This window comes from Tursiops truncatus, chromosome 2 (genome assembly GCF_011762595.2).
Source record: "Tursiops truncatus isolate mTurTru1 chromosome 2, mTurTru1.mat.Y, whole genome shotgun sequence".
Lineage (NCBI taxonomy): Eukaryota > Metazoa > Chordata > Mammalia > Artiodactyla > Delphinidae > Tursiops > Tursiops truncatus.
Genome location: NC_047035.1, coordinates 91263855 through 91291412, shown reverse-complemented (window position 1 = coordinate 91291412; position 27558 = coordinate 91263855). Strand labels below are relative to the sequence as shown.

The following is a 27558-nucleotide window of genomic DNA, read 5'->3' as shown; positions in this document are numbered from 1 at the left end:
CAAAGCGAGAGCCATCACGGTGACAGCTGTGTAGAATTGAATGAGCATTTTTAAAAATGGCTCTTTCCATGGGTGACTGAAGTGAATTGGGAATTTAGGAAGAAGAGGGTTGTGGTGTGTATGGTGGAGGGCACGTTATTCTCAAAATCTCTTTGCCCTCTGCTACCCTTTTCCAGGCCACTGCAGTTAGAGCTGGTATTGCCACACGTCCATAGTCTTTCAGGTGAATAAAAGGAGGGACAGTGGGCATGGGTGGCTTCCACGACCAATAGTTACAGCAAAGAGCTGCTTTGGGGAGTGGCTCACATCTTTTCTGCACTGGTGGCATTGAATGGGCTGTGCTCAGCCCACCGCTGGAGTGGGGACCAAAGTTAGGATCTCATTGATATTAGACCCAGGGGCTGATTTTTAAAAATAACTTTGAACTATTCTGCAGACCTGGGGAGAATGGCCACGGGGATGGGGTTTGGGGTGTAAAAAAGATGTGCCGCTCTAGATGCTTAAACTCAAGAAGCTTTATACGTTCCTTCAAAAGGACAGCTAAAATGTCCACGGGATAAAGGCAGCAGAGAAGTGACCGTGTGGACATAGCATGAGAAAATGCTTTATCAATTAAATTTTCCTTAAAGAAAACTAGCCTCTGAAGTTCTAAGATAAATACAAATATCCTCCCCCAACCCTTAACTTCAAAGATATACTTTGGACTGAAAACATAAATAGCTTCAAGTTTATAGATACATTCATAGATGACAGAGCATTTATGGGTCAGATGGTTCACATTTATCTTGTCACTGAGAACATCAAGAATGTAACCATTCACTCCCAGAAAATGTCTCACAGAACCTCAGGGGCAGAAAATAAGATATTAAACACGCAAACATGCAATGCTTGCAATTTTTAAAACTTACCATATTTGGGGATGGGAAAATATATTTTGCAAAAGCAAGTTATAGGGGTTTTTATACAGTCCTTGTTTTAAAAATTCAAGCAACAGGGCGCAGTGGTTGAGAGTCCGCCTGCCGATGCAGGGGACACGGGTTCGTGACCCCATCCAGGAAGATCCGGCCCGTGAGCCATGGCCGCTGAACCTGTGCGTCCGGAGCCTGTGCTCCACAATGGGAGAGGCCACAACAGTGAGAGGCCCGCGTACCACAAAAAAAAAAAAAAAAAAAAAAATTCAAGCAACAGATTTCCTTGACATACTTTAATAAGGCGTTAAGCAAAAATGTCAGTCTGAGTAGCTCCTACTCCCACTATTTCTCTACTCGTTTCTACACTCCTGTCATCGACTCTAACAGCTACTGAAATTGAGACGGGTACTAAAGAGATAAGGTAAAACGGGCAGAAAATGGAGACATCCTTTAGTCTCCGAGAGGCAATTCAAACACCTACAGAGGCCAGGCAGGTAATGCAAACTGTCCAGGTTCATGAACACACAGTGGTGCGAGCACAGTGATAAATGACGAGTGCTACTTGGTCTCCACGTTGGGGAGACAACACTGGGGAACATTGCAAACAGAATACTTTCCCTGTGTAAAGGCCAATCAGATGCTTCCAATGGGACTATAGGTCAAGGGCTGCCAGGTCTTCCACTTTGGGGGAAAAAAAAAAAGAAGATGGAAATCTGGGAGTTTTGCTGCTCTCTCTGGATTATGAGATGTTGGTCTTTAATTAAGAAATTAAAATTATAAGCATGAGCCAAACAAAATAGAGGCGTTCTTGAGATGAGCCAATGTGGGACATCTGATCTAAGCAAACATTTAAAGTAACTATGGATAGACCTAGAAAGCTCTGCACAAATCACACTACACACTCATAAGTTTAAGTTAACTCTCCCCATTCCACATCCCCATCCTCTCCCCCCATCAGAGAATCAGGATTACAAGGTCCCCAGAACTCCTTTCTTTAGTTTATCTGTTTATATAGATGTGTGTATATCTTCAGTTAATCCTCACCATGTATAAGGTTCATCCAATTATCCTTATTTTCAGTTCAGGATCCTGAGACAGAGAGATTAATCTACTCAGTTACAGAGCTATAAGCAGTGGAGCCCAGATTTGAATCAGGTAGGCTGGTTCCAGTCTGTGATTTAACTGTAACATTTTAAAATGTTACCATTTCCTACCTTTAGTAAATATTAACAAGTATTAATTTCAGTGGTCTCTCAGGTTATTGCCTAGTTTGTTTTTTTTTTGCGGTACGCGGGCCTCTCACTGTTGTGGCCTCTCCCATTGCGGAGCACAGGCTCCGGACGCGCAGGCTCAGCGGCCATGGCTCACGGGCCCAGCCGCTCCGCGGCATGTGGGATCTTCCCAGACCGGGGCATGAACCCGTGTCCCCTGCATCGGCAGGTGGACTCTCAACCACTGCACCACCAGGGAAGCCCCCTGCCTACTTTTAAGACCAACAAACCAACCATCAGAGGAGTGAGAGAGTCCAGGTCTTTCTCCCCAAAATGAGCCTTCAAACCCAACAGGGAGTGGTTTTCTTTCCCCCTCCTCTTGCTCCCTACTTGCTCCCTAAGAGAAAGAGAATTACACTTCCTGGTTTATAGATCTGTTTTTTTCTGAACCTATTTCCCATCATCTTTATCTGGAGGTAAGTGCAACTAGTCAGTTCATGTATACTGGCACCCTTTTAATTCTTTGTCCAGAGTCCTGTTAATTCACATCACACAAGCAGTTATGTATCCAGACTCATAACTGCATCTACAAGCTGTTTGAAAATGCAATGAAAGAAGTGAGCCGTGTGAGAGGAAGCAGGATTAAGATGTTTTAAGTGCCAACACTTAATCTTCTATCTAGTGTTTGCCCATCTATCACTCCTCTCCCCGCCAAGCTCATGTCTGAATTATAATCATCCTTACTTGTCAGTCCTATTTTTTTTTTTTTGCGGTACGCGGGACTCTCACTGTTGTGGCCTTTCCCATTGCGGAGTACAGGCTCCAGACGTGCAGGCTCAGCGGCCATGGCTCACGGGCCCAGCCGCTCCACAGCATGTGGGATCTTCCCGGACCGGGGCACGAACCCGTGTCCCGTGCATCGGCAGGCGGACTCTCAACCACTGCGCCACCAGGGAAGCCTGTCAGTCCTATAATTTACAGAAAAGAACCCCCCCTCGCTAAAAGCCAGGATGACTGTTAACATAAATAAGGCTCCAAGTTGTCCTGCTGTATTGGATGTGTCCTTTACTGCCATAATGGAGCAAAAACATCTGGTACCTTTTTGCTGATCCTAAGACCTGTTGGTATATTCAGTTTTACTGGGCACAGCCTCCTGACTAATTATTATTCACAGAGAACATCAACATCTTAAGAACCACAGTAACATCCTTATTGATTTGGCAGATTTTCCCATGTTGGCAAATTCTCTTATAGGAATTTACTAAGTTTAATTTCCACCAATTAATTTGTAATCCGGTATTTGAAGCTGGAGCACGTTCCCTTATAGTCATTAAGTTTAAATCATAAGGTGATTGCAATCATACAATAAAACCAATATAACACAATAAAAAGTAGTATTAGAGAAAGTATGTATGCAATACCATTAGCCAAACAAAATACACAGAACAAGAAATTTTTATTATCCCCAATGCTGGTGCATAACCACTAACAAGCTTAATTAGAGGAGGAGACAGAGGGAAACTTCAGATACCGAGGTGGATTTCTGGGCAGGTTTAAAACCTTTAAGGGTTGTTCATGAAGTCTTTTTTAGGTGTAGGGCTTTCCTTTTACTGGACAATTTTCACTTAACAGTTCTTACATTATGAAGTTCAACCAGAGTCTTTTGCCTGTAAAAAATGAAAAACAGAGAGCAAGTAAAACACAATATTTCTCTAGTATATACGGATGTTAGAAATAGTGTGTTTTCTTTGTATTTTCACATACACATTAATGTCTACATTTGAAACTTAATTATTAAGGACATCTTAATTTTTGACTTTTAAAAATGTCCAAGACAATGAATTTTCTTGAATTAAAGGTTACAGTAGCTTTAAAAATGATCAAGATACATGTACAAACAAAATCTCAGATGCTCTTGGAAACACATTTTAAGATATAGCACACATGATACATATTTCTTTTGGGGTTTGATTATCCTTTCGGGATACTGAAGAATACTCGATTTATTTTACACTAAAAATTTAGCTTTTGATAACCACGGCTTGGACAGATCACAAAATGGAACCTGACAGTTTTCTCGATATGCTTTCAGTCCAAATAACTCAAAAAACATCTCATGTCCTAAGCTGGATAAATTAGTTACTTTTTCGCATATAATTAATATCAGTGGGCTCTTGTACTGGCAGTCTGTCTTGGTCATGACTTACTCTTGCAAAGCCATCCCTTACAGGAACATATATTTTCCTCAATGCAAGGAAATTAATCTGGATCAATAACAAAGTCAAAGCCATAAATGTTTCAGGACATTCTTGAAAACAGGTTTCAACAGTATTTAGATCCTTTTTCTTTAACAATTTCCTTTTTCATAACTGTGCAGTCGCTACCTTATTCTACAAAAAAAAAAAATCTTTTTTTTTGAAGACCAAGTTTTTCATTGGCACGGAACTATTTGGAATGAACCCAAGAGACAGTGGAATGCCAGGTCTCTCCTCAAGTAGTTTCCTCCTCTCTTCACAGCGTTTAACTACTCTCTATCAATAATCTCATCACAGCCGAGCTCTTCGGTCAGACGATTGACAACCATGAGTGAAAAAAGCTCTTCGATAAAAGCCAACTGATCAAACGGGGTCTTCTCATAATGCATCTGAAACCCGCCATCCAGAGCTGCTTCTCTTGCTCTGGAGGTTCTCAAAAACATCTTGTTGGCTTCTTCAAGGGCCGCTGATACTCTGTAGCCTGCACCACTCAGCTGCTCCTCTTCCGGATAGTCGTAGTCGTCCTCCCAGTCATCGAATTCCTCGCCCTCGTCCTCGCTCTCGAAATCAGGGCCCGCGATCTGGCCTGGCTGCTCCCCAGGGCCGGGCCGGCTAGCGAGGCCTCGCTGCCCCAGCGGCTCCGCCATTGGCTGGGCGGCCTCCTCCTCCATCGGGCCTTCCTCCTCCAGCTGTGGCTGGGCCCCGGCGCGGGAGGGGTTCAGGGATGGCTCCCGGCTCCCGCCGCCTACCTCCATCTGCGGAAGGTCACTCTCGCCAGGCATCACATCCATCTGCAGGTCATTGCTTTCCTCATAGAGCTCGGACAGCTCGTTCATTTCAGACATTGTGCAAGCGGCTCAACCTCCCCGCAAGGCGTTTTCGGCAAGATCGGAGCTACGCGGCCGTGCGGTTGTGCGCTTGCGCAAGCACCGTGCGCTTGCGTGACCTTGTGCGTGTGCGCGACCCCCAGACACCGCCTACCTCTCGGAGGGCTGTTTGGGGGCCGGCAGCTGGCAGTTCCACCCCGGGAATCTTCCCGGGGCTCGGTGGTCGGCTTTCCGTGCGTTCGAACTTCAGACCTAGATGCTGTACGTGCAAGAGCATTGCTTGGCCACTGCCTTACCTAACCGTTCTGCTGCTTATGATGCGATAAGCTTGGAAATACATGGCTCTGTAAGACCCCGTACTCCTCCTCCCTCATCGCCCCCCTCCTTTCTCTCCCTCTTTCTGCGCCTATTCTATCCCCCATCCCCAGGCAGTCGCGTCTCTTCCACGGTTTTATCTGTCTTTTATCTGTGCGCTAATGACCGCTAAATCCGCAGTTCCAAACCACACGAAGTTCTCAACCGCAGATCAACATATTTAGAATTTATCCATTCATCTCTCCTGTTTTTCTCATTTTAAAAAAAGTTAAATTCACAAATAAGCATATTATCGGTGTTCTTTAAAAAAACAGACAAGAAATACATAGTCCCATTGCATTTCGCAGGAGATAAAGGTACACTGTTACCAGTTTGGTGTGTATTCTTTAAACCCTTTTTCTTTACGTTTACATGAATCTTTATGTCCTCGTGGAAAAAAAATCTTATTTTTTTTACGTGTCTTACATAATTGTCTTCAACTGACAAAATAAGCAAACAAACAAAAAACCCTCATCAATGTCTTGAAGATTTACCTGTTAGTATACATAGACATATATTTTTTCATACTATTCTATTTGTATAGCTATACTGTAGTTGACCTAACTATGCACAAATAACTTTCTATATTTTGATATTATAAACTATGCGTAATTGAACATCCACATGTGCCAGTAGTTTTCTAGAATAAAAACCTAGAAGTGCAAAGGTGGAATTTTGGGGTATGCATACTTTGGTTTTTAGTGAATGTCAAATTGCTCTCAAAGTTGCTGTACAAATTTAAGCTCTAGCCAGCGGTGTCTGAGAATATCCACACCGTTACCAGACATGATTTTGTTGAACTTTAACAATTTTATCCATTTAATGCCGTCTTGTTTTATTTTTTATAGCCTTAATTTATTGGAGATTATCTTTCAATATGTTTATTGAACATTTCTATCAGTATTACCTCTGAAAATTAAATGGTCTTATTTTGGGTTTATTTCTTTTTCTTATTGATATAGGAATTTCTTATAAACTCTGTATATGAATACTTTGTTTCACATGTTACAAATATATTCTCCCTCTTGTTTCTTGTTTTGGGGGTCTTATACAAAAGTTTAAAAATGGGTTTTCATGCAATCAAATCTAAGGGTTTCTTTCCTGTCTTTTTCTTTCTATTAAGATGGATTTACCTATCTCAGAAATCATAAGCATAATCTTTTATCTGTCTTCTAATGTTTGTATAGATCTTTTATGGATCAAACATTTATTTATAAATAGCATGAGGACAGGATTTATTTATATATTTTTTCATATATGTAGCTAATTCAGGTACCTCCGCTAATTTAATCACTTGTCCTTTTGTCTGCTATTTGGTGCCACATCTATCATAGACTAAAAGACCACAAAAGTGTCAATCTGATTTTAGACTTTGTAGTCTAATGAATTTCTATAGTTTTATAATATGTCTTAATAATAAGGAAAATCTTGTCTCTTTGTCCTTTAAAAAAATTGCCTTAGCTCTTCTTGCACATTTATTCTTACAATGTGAATTTTAGAAGTAGTTTGAAAAGTTCCCTGAATGGCATTGGTGGAATTTTTATTGGAATTGCATGGAATTTATAGATTAAGTTGGGGGAGAATTGACATCTTTATGGTATTGTCTTCTCATCCATAAAGGTGATATATGTCTTTCTACTTGTTCAGGTCTTATTTGTACCCTTCAATGAAGTTTTCCAAAAAGTCTTATGTGATTCTTATTAGTTTTATACTTAGGTTCTCTTGTAAAATGTACCTTCCCCCTCTCCCCCATGCAGTGTCAAAGTGGCTATTGCTGATACATGGGAATGACATTGAAATCTGTGTATTGATTTTGGTTTTAGTAATCATTTTAAACTGAAACATAAATATAGAAAACATAAATATAGAGTAGTGCACAAATCATAAGTGTATAGCTTGATTATCACAAAATGAACATGTTTGTATAACCACTACCCAGATCAAGGAACACCATTTGCAAGATTCTAGAAAACCACTTGCTTTCTCTTCCTTTGCACCAAAAGTCACCACTATGCTGACCGCAAACAGAATAAAATACTTTTGCCTGCTTTTGAACTTGATATAAATTCAACTGTGCAGTGTACAATCTTTGTGACAGGCTTCTTTTTGCCCAAGAAATATATTGTTGCTATGTAGTAGCCCCTTGTTTGAATACCACAATGATCATTATTGGGATTGTTTCCAATTTGGGGCTGTTGTGAACAGGGCAGTGATTATCCTTATTGAGAAGATCTTTTGGTGTACGTATTTACACAGTTCTTTTGGATATACATCTAAGAGTAGGATTTCTTGGTCATCATATGTAAGCAGCTTCAGTAGATTCTGTTAAGCAAATCTGAAGACAGGATTAGCCAACTGGTGCATCGTTGTTTTAATGAACCCTTGAAACAGTATGACAAATACATCTCTGCAAGTTGGTCATTACACTGTGGTTTCCAAATAAGCAAGCCTAGAATCTCAAGTAAAAGAGACAATCTTCTTGGCTAACTAACGCAGTTCACTTGAATAGTCTTACTTCATATCGAAAGTCTTAATATTAGTGCCTTAGTAAGAATACTTTTGGTTGGCAGATGACTGAAACTCAATTCAAACTAACTTATATAAAATTAAATAAATAAAATAGAAAAAATACATAAAAACATAAAGGGATGGGGGGAATGTATTGGTTGAACTGATGAAACACACATTATCCCCTGACTTTTGACTGTTTTTAACTCTCAGCTCTGACTTTTCTCCAGAGGGAAAGCTTCATTTTCCAGCAGGCTTTTCCCACATGGCAGCAAAAGATGGCTCCTAGAAGCTTTGAGCTTATACTAAGGTCTTAAATGGCAGGGAGAGATGCATTCTATTATTCATCTCAGTTCCTCCCCAAAGATGTTGATTGACTTTGCTGTATCCAGCGGGATGGTGTTTTGTGATTGGCTAGGCATGGATCATGTATCCAGATGCAAGGAGAGGGGTAGTGAGATGGGCGTCTCAAACCCACCTGAACCTCATGGTGTAAGTGAGATTATTATAGAAAGTGGGTGGAGTGGTTTCCCAAGGCATGCCGAGCAGGTAAAAGCAAAACAAGCCAATGTATGTACGTTACTGTTAGATGGTATGTAGTAACTAGGTATAATTAGTTTCTAGCATTATACATGTTTAATTTGTTTATGTTTTCCAGATTATTGCAAATCATCATATGCAGTCTATTTCATTTGCTTCTGGAGGGGATCCGGTAAGTATGAATTCATAAAAGTTCTTTTGTGCCGCGGAGCGGCTGGGCCCGTGGGCCGTTGGCCGCTGGGCCTGCGCGTCCGGAGCCTGTGCTCCGCGGCGGGAGGGGCCTCAGCTGTGGGAGGCCCGCGTACCGCAAAAAAAAAAAAAAAAAAAAAAAAAAAAAAATTCTTTTTATAAGAGTTAAAAGAACTTCCATGTAAAGCATATTAGCCACTACCTGTCGTTTCCAAATATCTCATTACAGTTTGTGAATAGCCACCTGTAGCTGGTAATCAAAAATTTGGTTTTGACAGAGTATTTCCTGTCACTGATTTTTTTTTAAGTATTTGGATTAGTAGATGAATTTATAATACTCCATTGTGTTATTATCTGAGAAGCTTCTTGTAGATAATATCCAGTTCATAAAAAACAAGCATGTCATATGTGTTTTGCCGGTCCTCCCTCAGAATTTTTTGCAACGCAGAGTTCCAGGCAGATCCTACTCATCAGCTGGATTTGGTATACGAGGGGAAGCCTATTTGCCATTCTGGCCGTCAACCAGGGCAACTAAATCTAATCCGAAACGAGCAACTAGGTTTGCAGAAACTCATGGAGGGAACGCTGAGCTGGGGAGAGAAAACTTGCAGTTCCTCCCTACCAAGAGGCCATGTGATGCTCATTTCCCATGAATTGTGCGGGACTGAGTCAGTGCTGTCCCTCCAAGCCTTCTTTGCAGAGTGGAGGGTCATTCCCTGACCTCCAACTGCATCCGCTGTGGACCAGAGCAGAAGGGGAGGGTCATTGAAGCTAGGAAGCCTGTGACTGACCAAGAAACAAATCTGTTTAAACTGAGGGAGGAGGAGGAGGGTTTTGCTCCTCTGTGACATTGTGACATTTTTCTTGTACCTTGAAATATAGAGTTGACCCTTGAACAATGCAGGGATTAGAGGCCCCAATCTTCCACCAAGTCAAAAATCTTCATATGACTTACTGTGGGCCCTCCATATCCCCAGGTCCTCTATATCCGCCCTCCATCCGGCCTTGTAATCTGGCTTCAACAGCGACTCCAAGGACGTGTTTGGTAGCAGAGAGGGTTGACTGCCAGTCCGAAAAGGCCCACATTGTCTGTTACTTCTCTTCCTAACCCATTATAACTCAGCCATCCATGAAGGAACTCGAATACTTTCCTTAAGCAATTTAAAGTAATGAGTTCTATAAGAGTAGTGTGAAAAATAATTGTTGCTGTTTGCCCTAAATTTTCCTTTTCAAGTTTCAATGGTTGCTGTCATTTTAGAATTGGTATGAAAATCTTTATTTTACCCTAGGCATGCCCTGCATGGTGTCTACCATAGTTCTCCAGAATCCTGATTCTTTTTAGACTGTCTTTTTGTGCCTTCAGTTCTTTATTTCTTTTGACCAACCAAAGCACTGCCCCTACAAAGAAAAACAGGAAAGAATTGTAGCCACTGTGGGAGAGTTTGTACCTACTGAATTGAGTGGCACCCTTGTGCTCTCTGCAGCTGGAGAGAAATCCTGCTGGTTTTAAATAGAAAACTGGAGTGACCAGAAGCCTTGGCATTAGAGGTCCCCCGAGTGAAGTTCTACCCTCAGGTCAGGGAGGCAGAATGGTGGAGTGCCAGGCTCTGGAGTCAAGTAAGACTTGACTTATTTAGACTCTAAGCTTCAGGGTCCTCATCTGTAAAATGGGGAATGATCACCCTTGCCTCAAGTGCTGTGAGAATTAAGTGGAATGGTGCATGTAAACTGCTAGTGCAGTGCCTGGCACGGAGTGATAACTGTCACCACTGTTGCTAACACATGTCTGTATTTTCTTAGGACACTCACTGAGATAATTTACAGCTTCACATCAGATAACGGTCCAAGGGGTAGGCAACCAGAGGTCTCCGTGGCCCAATGTAGTACCCATTCTTTCTACCATTGTCCCTCCAGAGTTTCAAAAATACTGGGTGTTCCTCTCACCTCTCCACGCTGCTCACCCTCACTTTTACTCTCGTCTCATAAACAGTTTACTTGTCTTCCTTCTTTCAGCCCTGAAGGCAGTTCTTGGTAATGCTTCTGTGTCTGTATATGCTTTTTTCATCTCAAGAATGCATTATGAGTATGTCAAAATTAAATATATTTCTTAGATTTCCCCCCCACTATTTGTGCTTTACTTTTAACATCCTTTAAATTCTCCTAGATATTTACAGTTATAGAATTTTAGGACTGTGAGAATGTTGGAGACTCTTTTGAAGATGAGGAAACTGAGGTCTGGAGAGGCCCCATGACCTCTTTCCCATCAACTAATATAGCAGACAACATTGCTAGCATCATGCCACCTCTTCAACTTTAAAATGAGCAGCCAAGCCCCTGGCAATTGTGGCTTTGCTTCTAAATTATATAATGTAAAGCTCATAGATATGACCTTATTTATTTATAAGATATTTCAAATCTTTTTGTCTTTTTGCATAAGAGAGATTTACTTAGGTGTGTGTTATTTTTTAAAATAACTGAAGGCAAGTTATGCTGGCCCTGAGATCCGTTTCCTGTATGATTCATTGTGGGTTATTAAGTGATTGTCCTTGAGGGTATTACAAACATGGACTTTTATTTCCTGCCAGTTGACTGCATCTTTCCTCTAGAGAGTCATACTTCCAATCTGCAAATGGCATTGTGTGTATTTTTTTTCCCTGAGAACTGAGATAACAAAAAGCATCTTTAATTATTAAAATCTCATTCATCAGCATACTGTTTTCAATAAAAGTCAGAATCACCAAGTAGCTTTTTGTTTATTTGTTCTTCCAAAGCCAGCAACATCTCTTTTTTTAACATAAGTTTAAATGGTGCTATTATCTTTCTTTTAAAGTTTTTTATTTTTATACAATTTTTAAAGGTAAAGTCCATTTACACTTACTACAAAATATTGGCTCTATTCCCCCTGTATTCCCCCTGTATCTGACCCCTGTATTGCCCACCTGCCCCTCCTCCACTAGTAAGCACTAGTTTGCAACACATCTCTTTTTGAACTCCTTAGGTTTTTCATGGGTTCTCTTTCTCAAAAATGATCTCTCCTTTCTATATATTGATCAAATAAGTGCCTTGTATTTTTGCCCTCTTATTCCCTAAGTTGCACTGCACACAGGCAAGCTAACAACCATAAAACCCATGTCTCTTTAATCAACTTATTTTCTGATGTATGTGGTATCTGTTTGGACAGCAGGGAAATCATGGTGTCACATCCTAGTCTGTGACACCTTTGTGACTGCGTAACCCCTGGTATTTCAACTTTCAACACAGGAGAGTTATAGTTCCTAACCATTTTTTTGTGAATGTTTGTCCTAACATATTTCCTACTGCATTCTCTTTTGTTCTTAGTGGCATGGTCTGCCTCTAAATTTTTAATCTTCAAATTCTCTCCCCAAGGGACAGAGAATGTGGACTCCACACACAGTTGCTAAATATATAGTGTATATTTGTTTATGTTCCCTCCTAGGATGGCTTTCCTTTGCTCTTTAAACAGAAACCTTAGTATCGGTCCTTGCCTGAGTATCATATCCTAAATGTACTCTTATCATTCAACAGTAACAATGCATTCATTTTAAATGCAATCATTTTCCCTTTTTTATAGGATACTACAGACTATGTTGCCTACGTAGCTAAAGATCCAGTTAATCAACGAGGTATGGAAAGCAACTTCTAGATTTTCTTAAGAGCTGGTATATACCAACTTTAAAAAGTAACAAGCAATTATTTTCAATATGCAAAGTGATGAGAGTCACTAGAATGCTATACTGGGGTCTAGAAATATTAAGTAACTCTGAGTTTGAAATAAATAGCCCTGCTACCAGAGCAAAGTAGAAAAAATATATAGGTGGGATTTAAATCCCACCAGTCATTTGAGCCATTTACATCCCATACACCAAAAGGCTTATCATCTATTTGTATAAGCGAAAGAGAAGCTGTTTTGGTTATAATAGACGGGGCTGGCTGCCACATCCCCAGCAGACAAATGAGTTACCCTTGAGACAGAAACCAGTGACGTCATTGGCCTGCAGTGGCCTTGGCGAGTGTGTGTGTGTGTGTGTGTGTGTGTGTGTGTGTGTGTTTATATGCATTGAGCCTGTGCACTTGCCGTTCAGGAGCCTGGCATGTCACTCTGTCTGGCATTTTCTCATCTTTTGGATCTCAGTTTAAATGTCTCTTCTTCAGAGAGACCTTCTCTGACTCATATACCACCATCTCCAGTAGTATGTGCCACTCTGCTGTGTCATAATACTTTATTTCTCTTCTGTTGACAGTCATCCCACACTTTTGTTATTTTATTTACTCCCTTGTTTATGCGTTTAGTGTCTTTCCTTTCTACTGAAAGCTCCTGGAGGGCAGGAACCTGTTTATCTTACTCACCATTGTTTCCCAAGCACTCGTCACAATGCCTTGCACATAGGTGATGTTCCGTAACTATTTTTGTTGAATGACTGAGCGAATGGAAGAGTGAGTTGATTAGTTGTCTTATCCCAGGATTTGGCAAGGTTACCTAAGAAACTCACCTTCCAGCCACACTTTGGATCAGGGGCCTGAAGTTAGGCCATTGAGCCTCTGCAGACAGACATGCAGAGCGTTGCTTCTCATTCCTAACTCTGGGACATTCAGACTCCTCATAGGGATGAGTGTTAGGTTGCTTCTCCTCCTTAATTAGAGCCTATGAATTGAGCAGCATCCCCTGTCACCGCAGGGGTGGAGTTTGCCCCCCAAACATTTATTAAGTACACATGGAGTGGAATTTGGAAATTCAAAGAGCTCTAAAGACACAGAGGCGGAAATGTGCGTGGCATACTGGGGACAGGTGAATAAAACACTAGAATGCAGATTGTGTTTGGAGGAGAAAAAAGTCAAAAGGGCATCTAGAGGGCAGATAGGAGACAGCTAATAAGTAGGAACTTATTCCTATGGGCCAAAGGGTGGAGAAGGCTGTTTATAAAACAGAGATTTAGGAAGGTTGGTTTGGCAGCAGGATGCAGTAGATGGATTCAGGGAGGGAGGGAGGTCAATCTGGAAGCTATCCTGATTGTCAGAAATGAAATTATGAGGACCAGCTGCCGGCATAGGACCTGGCACAGAGTAGATTCTCAGTAAATGCAGGCCAAGAGAACATGGCTCGATGAGATGGAAAGAAGGAACAGGTGATAAATACTGTGCAATACTGCATTAAAATAGACTCTAAACTACATAATAAAGAACGGATATTGCTCAAAGAGTAGATAGAAGAGACAGGAACTAGTGAAGGGGAAACGGCGGGAGGGAGTAGGAACAGAACACAACAAAGGATACCAGAAGAGCAACCTCTTTTAATCAGGCCTGAGCTTCCCTAAAGAATAAAAGTATGCTATTTTTGGGAAGGTCTCTGAACAACAAAGCCCTTTCTCTCAACCTGAAAAGGGCAGGATGAAAGGAAGAGCAAATAGATCAGGAAATCCAGATGTTTAGTAACTTTTCCATCAGTCACTGAATATCTCAGGCATGTCATTGCTCTTCAGTTAACAGCAGGCGTTCAAAGATTCTGCTCCTTGCTGAGGCTAATGGTGAGCAGGGTCCACATGCTTGCAAATCTCCCTGCTTGCTTAAGTGAAATACGAGAGGCAGAGCAAATACGATGCAACTTGTTCACTTTTTTTTTTTTACATCTTTATTGGAGTATAATTGCTTTACAATGGTGTGTTAGTTTCTGCTTTATAACAAAGTGAATCAGTTATACATATACATATGTTCCCATATCTCTTCCCTCTTGCGTCTCCCTCCCTCCCACCCTCCCTATCCCACCCCTCCAGGCGGTCACAAAGCACCGAGCTGATCTCCCTGTGCTATGCAGCTGCTTCCCACTAGCTATCTACCTTACATTTGGTAGTGTATATATGTCCATGCCTCTCTCTCGCTTTGTCACAGCTTCCCCTTCCCCTTCCCCATATCCTCAAGTCCATTCTCTAGTAGGTCTGTGTCTTTATTCCTGTCTTACCCCTAGGTTCTTCATGACATTTTTTTTTCTTAAATTCCATAACTTGTTCACTTTGAAATCTCCTGTTCTGGTGTCCGAGTAGTTCATCAGAGCTGAGTTGCTAGAAGGGGATCCACGGGGATCCCGGTCTGGGGATTCTGCAAAGGCATTTATGAGAACTATTGACTGAGCTCATGGATGGGATTTGAGAGTTGAGAATAGATTCAGAAATGGTTCAAATAGAGGTTTCATTGTTTTCTTTTTTTAGTCCCCAGCCCGTGTATAGGAAGTAGGAAAGGTGCTGGAGTCAGACAGTCTGGGTGGGAATCATAATTCTTCCCCCATCTCACCACAGGCCTCAGCCAAGCTGTTTCACGTCCTGAACCTCAGTTTCTTTAAGTGGGAGAAATAACATCTAGTTGCTGGTGTTATTGGGAGGAGTAACTGAGGTAATACGGGGAAAGCATCATTTCCTTTACAGTCTCTTCTCATCTTTCTTCTTTAGGGAACCAGTTCTGTTGAGTAGCTAGATGACTTAGAAATCTACGGTGATTTTCTTGGGCAAAAAAGTCAGTATCTCCTCATCACTCCTTTTCTTGTCCCCTCACCCCTTCTCTTGTTTATCTTGGTTGGGAAGCCTTCTGCGAGAAGCCACTCTGTTCACAGCATACCCACTGCTTGCACATCCCTCTAGTGTTAAATCCTTCCCCCTCACCTGAGCCTCTGGACTTTAATTTCTGTACAAAAGTACCAACACAGCTCTTGAGTCCACAAATAATTATTAATTACATACTAATTTACAACGGGCTGAGGTAATTGTTGTGGGAGAAAAATAATTCCTGGCCACCATGGGCTCATCATCACGGGGGAGAGAAACAGAAGCTGTAGGGTGTGCAGGAGAAGTAGGGGAGCATAGGGAATAGTGCCTGGAGCCTGGCAGGTGCCCAGGTAGGCTTTGTGCAATAAGTGAATAAAGGCGCAGGTGGAAGAGCTGTGCAGTGAGTGCTTGGGGCTGTGGGTTTGGATGGTGGGTAAAGGTGGGATTGCAGGGAAAGCAAAGAGTAGAAGTAGGGGAGCCATGGCTGAAAAGGTAGGGAGATTGTGGAGGCTTTGAATGCCAGCCAAAAGGTCACTGGGAGCTGTTGAAGATTTTGAGCTTTATAAAAAATTATCCTGGCTTCTGCCATTCTACTGAAATTAAAAAATGATAATTTTTCTGGCCTTTGTATCTGTAAAGGTGATACTGGAGGGCAGGAAAGCAGTCTGGAATTGTAGAGTCCAATTTGGAGGACGTCTCATTGGTCCTGGGCAGGGGTGATGATGCTTTAAACTGCACTGGGGGAAGAAGGGACGGTCTGGACAAAATTGTGAACTAATAGTACTTGGGAGCTATTTAGCTACGAGCATTGATAAAAAAAAAAAATAGAAATCAGATGATCCTGAGGATTTAATGAGATATTATATGCAATGCAAATCTCTCAGTGCCTGGCTCATTATAAGTATGCTATAAATGATAGCCATTATTATTATTGTCCTGAGCGATTTGAAGTGGTGTGCACTAAAGAAACAGGGATTTTTACAAATAGGAAAAGCAATCCAATAGAGAAATAAGAACAAGAAAGTTACTTACTGCGTGCTCACCACATGCCAGGCATTATCAAGAGTATTTAGTCTGCATGGTCTCATTTCAACCTCACAACAATCCTATGAGGTAGGTATTAATGTTACTCATTTTTTGTAGAAGCAAACTCTGGAATTGAGAAAAGATGGTTTTACTAAGCTCACCCAGCCAGTAAGTACCTGGACCGACTCCAGGTCTGGAGCACACATTTACCAAAGAAGATTACAAGGCACCAAGAAACATAAAAAAAAAAAGCAAAAAGCAACTTTAACCTTACTAGTAATCAAAGAAACACAAATTATAATTAGATATCATACTTTGTCTTTGATAAAAGGTAAAACGTGATTTAGAGTAGTAGTAACTCTCTTGAACACTGCAGATCCAAATGTTTCAGAGAGCAAACTGACAATTTGCATCAAACTTTAAAAAAGGTAAACACTTTTGAACCAGCAACTTCACTTCTAAGGAAATAAGCCATGCACAAAGATTAAGCAGTAAAGATCACTGTCATATGTTATTGATACAATAGGAAAAAGAAAATTCAGTATTCATAACTAGCAAGTTATTTAAATGAATCCATAGACTGTACTACCATGCAGCAATTAATGTTATTGAGTACAAAAAGCAGATTATGAAACAATGTGTATGGTATGATTCCAGGTAATTTTTTGGAAAAAAGATAGGAAAGACAAGATGTGGCACATATATACAACGGAATATTACTCAGCCATAAAAAGAAACAAAATTGAGTTATTTGTAGTGAGGTGGACGGACCTAGAGTCTGTCATACAGAGTGAAGTAAGTCAGAAAGAGAAAAACAAATACCGTATGCTAACACATATATATGGAATCTAAAAAAAAAAATGGTTCTGTTGAACCTAGGGGCAGAACAGGAATAAAGACACAGACGTAGAGAAACAGACTTGAGGACAGAGGTGGGGGAAGGGGAAGGGGAAGCTGGGATGAAGTGAGAGAGTGGCATGGACATATGTACACTACCAAATGTAAAACAGATAGCTAGTGAGAAGCAGCTCCGTATAGCACGGGGAGATCAGCTCGGTGCTTCGTGACCACCTAGAGGGGTGGGATAGGGAGGGTGGGAGGGTGGCTCAAGAGGGAGGGGATATGGGGATATGTGTATACATAGAGCCGATTCACTTTATTATACAGCAGAAACTAACAGAACACTGTAAAGCAGTTATACTCCAATAAAGATGTAAAAGAGGAAAAGACTGGAAAGACACATGCCAAAATGTTAATAGTATGTAGTTATTCCTGGATAGTGAGACTTATGTAATTTTTATTTCCTAGAGTCTTTCTGTTTTCTAAAACTACTATAATGAATATTTATTACATTAGTAAAAAGAAAAGAATGTTCTGAATCCTTGAATAAATACAAAAAACAGTGAAATCAGAAAGACAATGTTATAAACTTAGCTGGTGAGTTTGGTTCATCCAGGGGAAAATGTTCAGTAGAAAGGAGACGCCCAGAGGTTTGTGGGGCCTGAGGAGAGACAGGCCTTCTGGTGCAGGTTTGGAAAAGCTGCAGCTTCTTAGCCCTAAGGGTGAGCTAGATCACTGAAGGAAGAACCCAGAAAGAAGAAGACTGAGGGTCTCAGAGAGTGGGAGAAGACCAAGAGATGAGTATCCGCTAAGATGCACGAAGAGCAGTTTCTCTGGGAGAAGAACCTGGGAATGTCTCAGACTGAAGAAGAGTTAAGGGCAATGGAGGTAGAAAATGCCATTCAGTCCAGCAGTTGACAGGCCACTGGTCACCATGGGAAGCACAGTGTGTCAGTGCATGGGTCAAGGCAGGAGCCAGACCTCGGGGATGAGGAGAGCTGGGGCGGAGCCAGTCTTCATGCTAATAATCCTGAATGCTCCCACTGTCTCCCATCTGCTTGATTCACTTATAGCATTAGTGCATTCAAGGCAGGGAAGCTGCCACTTTTTCCATCTTGGCTAGGACTCTTCAGTGAACCCCTTATTCTATAAAAGGCCTTTTCTATAGAAAAGGTAAGTTCCAGTAAGAGTGTTTTGAGTTTACCTAGTGACTAATACAGCCTGCCCCTGTAATTGCTGTAAATGAGGAAATCTCTTCACTTCTTACTCCAAATGTGTACAGTCCCGAAAGGCTTAAATATCTTCTCTGAATCTAGTCTGTGAAGAGGTCCCAGTTTACCTGAACTACCTGGATATAGGAAGGCCATGGTCCTGAGTCTCTGAAGAAAGCAAAAAAAACACCCAAAACCAAAAGAAAGCAAAAAAAAAAAAACCAAAAACAAACCAAAACAAAACAAAACACTGTAAAACCAATTTAAATTAACCCAATTATGTATATTTATGGTTATAAAATACATGCGTTATGGTCCTAGTGACATTCTGAAACTATGGACTGGACTGCAGGCTAGCTTCTTCAGGCTGGTTTCTTCCTAAGGGGTGGTAGGCTCCGCGCTTCAGTCCCACAGCACCATCTGGTGGTTGATCTGAGAAGCTGCACTCTTGAATTTCTAATTTTCTAATAAAAACCAAAAGCAGCAAGCAAACGAGCAACGAAAACAATAAAACTGGTCCATTTAAATATAAAACAATAAAGAAGGGCCTGTTATTCTTGAAGAATTGTTTTCAGCCTCTTGTCCATGACTATCCAATTAGGAAACCACATGAAAACGACAGAAGAATAAGAATCCAAGATTCTTTTAAATCTTACTTAATATAGTACAGTACCTGATACTAAGAATAGAATTGTAGGTCTATCTGGCTACAAGGCAGGATGAAAAGAACCCAGGTGTGTTTCTGATTCCAGATACGGAGATCAAGGCTCAGGCCTCCATGCAAAATTATCACATCACTGGAAAGTCAAATCCTTTCTTGGGGAATTGGGACTTTTTATATGCTGTCTTTCTTCCTTCCCATTAGCTAAAGATTGGGAAATTCCTGGCTAAGCTGGTGCTTACCTGAATTTTTGGAGATGGGTCTAGCCCTGGGAAAGGGGGCAAACCCGTTCCTATTCTGGCTCATGACCAACCTAGAAAAGAACAAAGAGCATTTTCACAGAGCAGCATGTGAGGGGCAACGAGAGCACCATCAAAATGTGTGTGTTCCCTGAAGTTGGTGAGGCTGCACAGGACACCTGCACAGGGTCAGACTTTTTGTCCAGTTGTTTCTTTCATGGAGATAGGCACCACTGTGTTTTCTTTTTTTTCCTGTTTAATCCCCCAAAAAAGTAATACGGCAGCAATAAGGTCATCCAGAGCAAAGCAGAAAGTGTGTTGGTAGCATCAGCCCAGGAACAGGACAAAAACCTCAAGTGTCAGAGTCAGCAAAGTTGAGAGAAATAAACATTTTAGAAGTACATGAGAAGTGGTAGGGGACAGTTAGTGGGTGGGTTGATTCATTCATTCCTGTGCCCATGTGCCTTGCCCTGTACCTCAGAGGGTTTAAGCTACTGCGACTGAGGGAGGATAGGATTTCTATAAAGCAAGAAGGGATTCAGAGATCACGCAGGGCCCTGTCTTGGCAGGTGAGACCTTGCTATAGAGTACCTTATTCACACAGATTGTGGCATAATTAGAACTTGAACTGGCATCTGAATCTTTTCACAGTGTTTTTTCAGCCATCTTTGTTCTCACATCCCTCTCATGGGAGGTACACTTTGGTCTTCCTCCCTCCCTCCCTCCCTCCCTCCCTCCCTCCTTTCCTTTTCCTGCCTCTCTCGTTATCTTTTCCATCTTTATCTCAAGACATCTCCGTGATCCTAAGAGAAAATAAAATTACAAAAATTGTTTCCATTTTGATATGATTCCTGGTCTTGACTTCATTTTTAATTGGACCAGGAATTTATGGATGAAAAGAATTCAAGTGAATTACCTTTTCTTCTCAGAATGTAACACAACTGTTTTAGCTCCACCAGAGGACACATCTCCAAGGGCGCTTTGTAGGCTTAAGGATATGAGGCCTGACCAAGAAAGAGGAGACCCTTTTCACAAATGTCCCAAGCAATCATCTGTACCACTCACTGGTGGTGAGATGCTGCCCCATAATGGTAACGTTGAAGACAGTTTCTCACAGTAGAATTATGGGTGTGATTAGAAAAATCAGAATTATTCATTCATCACATATTTTTAGAACACATTCTATGTGTTGGTCACTGTGTGAAGCTAGTGTAGAGAAAAAGAAGGGGCAATATACAATGGCAGTCTAAAGACAGACCAAACATTTTCCTTTGGTAAAAAGGATATTAACTTATAGATATTCTTAATTGAGTTTTCAAAACTGTAATTGGCTCCTAAGTCTATTTCAGGATCTAAATTGCTTCTTTAAAGGGACAGCCTTGTAAGAAATGATAATTAACCCTTTTGGAGATTGGACACCTTAGCATGGTTTGATTTACTGATGCCACCCCCTGCACGCACGCACACACACGCGCGCACACACACACACACACACACTCCTTCCCAAAGTTCAGAGACATCAATTCTTTAAGTAAATGTTCAGCTAATTCTGAAATGAGAATTATCTGAGATTCCTTGAGATGATATCAGCATAAAGCTAGGAAACACCATTGTAAGTTCTACCTTAACCCACTGTTATAGGCTCTGCAAATTCAGTTAGAAGTGAATGAATTTTCTTTTACTTTAAATAATACAAAATCCTTTTCAAGACAAGGCAGAGCCTAAAATCATGCTTCCAAGTCAACACAGTTAAATCATTCCATCACGACAGGTATCCTCCTCTCCTCAGGTATCCCTTTTAGTAAAATGTTCCAGTGTTGGTTCCACAGTTCCACTGTTTCACAGCTTCCCTGGTATCTAAGCTATTTTGCTATGTACTCACTTAAGCCTTTCCTATTCTCAGAGAATAGCTGACAGTTTTTACAACATTCTTGTATATATTGAACCATTATCAAGCTTTTCCTCATCTCTCAATTCTTCAGGCTATACAAACCAATATATGTTTTAAAAATGTCTCATGAGACTTTATTGCCTATATCTTTAAGTCATCCTTACGACTCTTTTCTAAGCCATCCTGAGGAAACTTCAAATTCAATTCAGGTTTTGTATTGTAAGGCCCTAAGCACAACACCATACTCTAACGAAGGCAACTGATATTCCATATGATGGAGAGATTAATTTATAGTCCCTGAACACAAGCTCTGTTTTTTACACAGAAGCAGCAGCAGCGGATGTGCCAATTCGTTTGTGATGTTCCGTCAGCTGCCCCCTCCACAATTTATTTCTTTAATTTGCTAGTGATAACTAGCCCTTTCCAGTAACTGTTTTTCAAAGAAAGTGTCTAATAAAATTTTTAATATCTTCTAGTAATGTCAGCTTCATGGACTCTTGGTCTGGATGTTTACTGGAGATAGTTCTTTAATAGGATTTCAAAGACAGGGATTACCATACCATCACCGCTTTCTAGTAGCAATGACAGGGAAAAGGGATGGCTAGAGGAGGGGGTATTCTAAAGCCCCTCTCTTCACCAGTAGCTCATCCCCCGTTTTGTGGGGGGAGGTTTAGAGAGTTACCCTTTCTCAGTCATCTGTAGTGTACCATGCAAAGACAAGGCTGTAAACCTCATCTTCCCGTCAGGTTGCTGCCCTAAGCATCTTCTGTATTGAATTCTAGAGCGAACACTAAACATGGGTCACATTATTAGTCACGATCAGTCTGCCTTTATTAAAATGTGGGCCCCAAATACCTGCCTCCAGGCCAAAATTTATAAGTGTTTTGAGATACTTAGTTGTCAAATATGAATGTTTCTTCTCTTTGATGCATATGAAATATGAAGTATGCCATTTCAGAGCTGAAGAGAGCTTGTAAACCTACTTTTACTCAATTACCAGTTCATGTTCTGGAAGTATTTTGAACTTATCTAATCTTCTCTTACTGAAAATTTATTGTAATTTTTTTGTATGTCCTCTTGCAGCCTGCCACATATTGGAATGCAGCAATGGAATGGCCCAAGACGTCATAAGTACCATAGGGCAGGCTTTTGAACTCCGGTTTAAACAGTATTTGAAAAATCCTTCTTTGAATACTTCTTCTGAAAGGTCAGCCAGGAGTTCTATAATTATTTGACTTATCATATTTTGTTTCGTTTTAAAATTAATATGGCATTTTAAATTGACTAATGAACTTACTAATTTTTTTTTTACAAATAAGTACAGTTTCAGTACAAACTAATAGTGACATTTCTATTTTTCTTCCATTCATATTTGTTCAGGTATTTCCTTTTGCTTTGTAATAGAATTAGAGGAAACACGAAAAGTGAGAAGGGGTCGACCCTGTTTCTCTGATGGTATACAGAGCTATGAATTAATTAGGTAATGTCATACAATGAGCATGAACAAATTCCTTAGGTTTGTTTCAACCCCAGATCCCTGGCAGATCAGTTAAAAAAATTAAGAAAGAAGAGCAAAATAATAAGAATCAAGTGTCTGTGGCAGGAATTCCTATTAGTTTGTTCATTTGCAGTGCAAATAGATCAGCTCCAGCCGGACTGTGGCAGGGGTAGAACATGACATGACCCAGGGATCTGGTTGTTCTGTCTAGTCCACAATGAAAGCTGAACCCTTTTCAGGCCTGTCAGACTCCACCATGTGTGGAATGCAGTGAGGCCCCTGACTTGCAGAATTCACGCCCAAGAAATAAACTATTTGGACACTTTTAAATGCATTTCTGGAACCCCCCTAATTTGTCATTTTGTGTATCAACAGACACCGGGTTTGGAGATCTCCCTGTATGAGGTGGTCTAGGGTAGCAAAGGGGAGGGGCTACCAGCAGGCCTTGTTGTTGAATTTTTCCTAGGGTAGCACTTACCTCTTAGTGCTGTTATCTTGTTGACATGTAATGAACCCAACAAAACTGTGTGGGTTGTCAGTGGAATCAGCTCAATTCAAATGGACTTGATTTATTCTTTCTCGTAAGAAACTTTTACTAATTCCAATTTGGAAGAAAAATCTGTTTTTTTTTTTTTTTTCCCCTGTTTCAATTTTAAAAACAATGCATGTTTACACAAATCTCCCCACTTGCCACATATGGTTCTAATATTTCTCTATGAATCTCATATACTCCAGATTTGTGCAGACAAGTTAGCTGGCCATAGCCTTCTAGTTTTTTCATCTTGGTTTAGTAAACTGGGCCAGGCCCACTGCCCAATATTTAAATTTCCTTTGAGCAAAACATTTCCAAAATGGTACAATGAAAGAGTGCTGGAAAAATCCAGGAAAACTTTGTGCTTTTATCCGATTGACAAAAACAACTGACATTCAGGGAGTTCATATATATATGTGTATGCATATATTTTATCACTGAGAGGAGACACAAAAGCATCACCCTTGGCACTTTTTGTTGGCTTACCCCACTTTAATTGTCTACAGAAACCTAACAATTCAGCCATCTGGTTGCTTCCATCCAGATGTTTTCAGGATGATTTGCATGGTTCTGATCACTCTACATCCCCTACAGCATTTGAATTCCCACCCAGCCTCTTGGGGATTCTTTTTTCCCTTACAGTGAGGAGGTGCACGTTGATGACCATACTGAGGAGAGAGAAGATCATGAGTATTACAATGAAATCCCGGGCAAGCAGCCACCTGCAGGTGGTGTTTCAGATGTACGGATCAAAGTTCAAACCACAGAACAAATGGCTTACTGCCCCATACGGTGTGAAAAGTTGTGCTATTTGGTAAGTAACATTTTAATGCTATTAGAACTAACAATGCATTTCTGTCCTTACCACTGAGAGCTTAATTTGAGGATTACCAAATGCTAGTTTAGAGAAGGTATCATCTTCCTCAGTACAGAGCCAGAGAGTGAATCATTGTCGGAACCTGTACTCAATAATTTTTACTCCCAATCCCCCAACCTCATCCTCAGCAAGTGACCTCACATCTTACTTCATTGGGAAGACAAGGACGGTCCAACATGTTATTTTCAACTTCACCCTTCCGCATCTCCAAGTCTTCCTGTGTTCTCCTTGGTTCTCTTCCTTAGCTACTGTCTCCATGGCTAATCTTCTCCCTGAGCTCCTGATCCCATCCCCTCCTACCAACTCTGTGCCCTTGTTCTGTCCATCAACCTCTGTCTCAGTCTTTATTCTCTGTCTGTCTACTTGTTCTTTCGCTTCTGTCTGCAAATAAACTCGGACTCCTCCAACTCATCTAATAATGTCCTACCTCTCTCTCACCTTCCTTTCACCCACAAACTTCTAGAAAACACTGCCTGTATTTCTGCATTCACATCCACACTACACTTCCAAAATCTGAACTCTGCTTGACAACTTGATAGAAATTTCTTTTACAGTGGTCACCAACTTTTTTTTTGGTCACCAACAGTTTAATTGTTAAATCTATTTCCTTCTTCAATATTCTGAATCTGTCTATAGCCTGTGATATCTGTTGGCTGCCTCTTTTTTTTTTAGACCTCTTCTGTTAGCTTCTAAACATTTTTGTCATGTCATTCTCATTCTGCATCTCTAGTTGCTGCTTTTCTTTCTTTTTTCATGTTTTCTAACATTTTATTGAGTATATTCAAACTTACAAAAAAGTTGAAAGAATTACACATGAACACTCATATACTCACCACCTAGATTCTACAATTATAATTCTACTCTATTTGCCCTGTCATCCTATGTTGTTAGCTATCACCCATCAATCCATCTGATTTTTGATGTGTTTCAAAGTAAGTGGCATCTTTCCTTTTTTTTTTTTTTTTTTTTTGTGGTACGCGGGCCTCTCACTGCTGTGTCCACTCCCGTTGCGGAGCACAGGCTCTGGACGCGCAGGCTTAGCGGCCATGGCTCACAGGCCCAGCCGCTTTGTGACATGTGGGATCTTCCCAGACCGGGGCACGATCCCGTGTCCCCTGCATCGGCAGGCGGATTCTCAACCACTGCACCACCAGGGAAGCCCACATCTTTCCTTTTTATATCTTGTTTTCTTGCATGCCCTCCCCTGCAAACCCAAGCCTTACCACCATGGAATCCCTGTCTAGTGCTCTGCCCTTGGCCCTGGTTTCTCCTCTGACATGCCACCTGTGCACACACACTCCACCAGCTTCTCTGTCTTCAGCCATTACCTACCTCTCCAGCTGTGATGCCACAAGCATTTCATTGCTTGTTTATACCAAGATTAGACTCAGCATTTTACCTTGACTCCAAGCTAGATCCCTCTCCTGACGTACTCATGTTTATTAATGGCACTCCTGTTCTTTCACTGATCTACAGTCTTTTGTTTTCTCACACTTATCAACTCAGTCTTCAAGACTTAGGATCCTACCATGAAAGTATCTTAAATCTACCCAACCTGTTTCATTCCTGTTGCATCTTTCTAAGTTCTGGTCCTCACTTGCCCAGATGATTCTGAAAGCCCCTTCCTTGTCTCCAGTTTCATTCCTTTAAACCCTCTTGCATGGTATTGCTGGATTAATCTTTCTAAAGCAAAGACATTGCCCTTCTCAATGGCATCAGTAGATCCCATACCCTTACTGAAGAGAGCTGTGTGTATATGGGATAATCGAAGCCTTTGATAGCATGAGATTTTTCAGGGATGAAAAGTGGGTCTGGCACAAACCTTAGTAGAGTGGGGCTCCAATCTGCCAGTTCACGGTTAGATAGAGGTTTGCTAAATGGCCAGTGTTTATATAAGTGTCCTGGAAATCACACTTTCTGGCTGAGCTTGGATTGAATCCTGGAATGTGACCTCCCAAGCCGAGGTCTATAACCCTCAGGATATAGACCTTACATTTATGACCTCCCCCACCCTAATCAGACCCACCTCTGCAGTTCCAAAGCAGTGCACTGGGAAAGGAGGCTATACTCCCTGTCCAAAATCTCAGTTTCTTTTTCTCACCTGTCAGACACTTCCTGTGTCAGAAAATGGAGTTGTCGGCTAAATTCTGCTGGGAGCATTATTAGTGTTTTGTGTGTTTTTTGAAAGTTTATGAACGTTTACTATGTTTGTAAATGTTTCACAATTTGTTGTTTATACAGCCGGGAAACTCCAAGTGCAGCAGTGTGTATGAGAACTGTCTAGAACAAAGCAGGGCAATAGGTAGGTACAATTGCCCTTCTCCATCTGCCACTCTCCTTATTTCTTCTACGTTATGGTCGTGTGTGGCCCTTGCTCTTAAATAGTTCATGGGAAAGTCAGGTGTATATAACCAAACATGTAATGGTTCAGTTGCAGGCTTCCCACATTCTGAAAAGCGCAGAATGCCACATGTGTGTCAGTTGAAAAGCTATGGTTCTCCCCTGCTCCTGTGTACTCTTCCACACTACAATTCTGCTTTATGGAATCTTTCACTGCTTTTTTTTTTTTTTTTTTTTTTTTTTTTTTTGCGGTACGCGGGCCTCTCACTGTCATGGCCTCTCCTGTTGCGGAGCACAGGCTCCGGACGCGCAGGTTCAGCAGCCATGGCTCACGGACCCAGCCGCTTCGCGGCACGTGGGATCTTCCCGGACCAGGGCACGAACCCGTGTCCCCTGCATCGGCAGGCGGACTCTCAACCACTGCGCCACCAGGGAAGTCCCTCACTGCTTGGATATCATGAAAGCTCTCTTACTGGAAAGGTGATTTCTCTACTCAAAACTCAAGGCAGTTCCATTTCAAAGAATATCAGACAATAAGCTAATATGAAAATTGATGCTTGTCAACTCCATTAGGATTAAGAGAAAACCTTTATTTCTGCTTGGCAAAGGGAACAAAAAGAAATCTGAAATGTGAGAGTCCCAATTAGAGGTTCATACACCCCATACTTGCCGGGGTATTAAATATCTTATTACTGCATGTGATAATTGACATCAGGCACAACTTTTCCACAACACAAATGTAGGGCATAGACTATCAAGTTGGAAATATATTTTCATAAAAGAATTCTACTGCTAGTTAGTCATTTTATTCTTATAAATTGTTGAAAGTATTTCTTTGGGAAGGACAGTTTTGCAGCTTTAGAGGGGGAGATAACTGGACATTGTAAATAGTGCAGTGGAGGATAGAGTTGGAGAACCACACTTCGGAACTCAAATTAAATTAGCAGACGCTTGCCAACTAGAAGGTAGTTTCTCACTTCCAAGGATATCTTCATATTTCTTATGGAATTTTGCCAGTGTAACCCATGAATTTTATTTTTTCTTATACAGTGGGGGTACATGAGGGTCTTGGTACGGCTGTGATTACCACTTTCCTC

General features: G+C 41.1%; 2 protein-coding genes across 6 annotated transcripts in view; one reads left to right on the top strand and one right to left on the bottom strand.

Annotated features, from left to right (window-relative positions):
• Window positions 1–27558, top strand: part of SHC4 (SHC adaptor protein 4) — a 132171-nt gene that overhangs the window by 72842 nt on the left and 31771 nt on the right. For all 5 annotated transcript variants that reach the window (XM_073800935.1, XM_073800937.1, XM_073800936.1 and 2 more), the window contains 5 exons: window positions 8725–8778; window positions 12388–12439; window positions 22298–22421; window positions 23887–24058; window positions 26363–26423. In XM_073800935.1, the coding sequence (XP_073657036.1) occupies window positions 8725–8778; window positions 12388–12439; window positions 22298–22421; window positions 23887–24058; window positions 26363–26423 (463 nt within the window). The remainder of the gene's footprint in view (window positions 1–8724; window positions 8779–12387; window positions 12440–22297; window positions 22422–23886; window positions 24059–26362; window positions 26424–27558) is intronic.
• On the bottom strand, window positions 3560–5292 carry EID1 (EP300 interacting inhibitor of differentiation 1). Its single transcript, XM_019929179.2, has 2 exons — window positions 4330–5292; window positions 3560–3789 (listed from the first exon to the last, which is right to left on the bottom strand). The coding sequence occupies exon 1, from the start codon at window positions 5220–5222 to the stop codon at window positions 4647–4649; it is 576 nt and encodes a 191-aa protein (XP_019784738.1). The 5' UTR covers window positions 5223–5292; the 3' UTR covers window positions 3560–3789; window positions 4330–4646.

What these genes read in the sequence shown, in the direction of transcription:
- EID1 (XM_019929179.2), bottom strand. Translation starts at nt 5,222, where the DNA reads ATGTCTGAAATGAACGAGCTGTCCGAGCTCTATGAGGAAAGCAATGAC.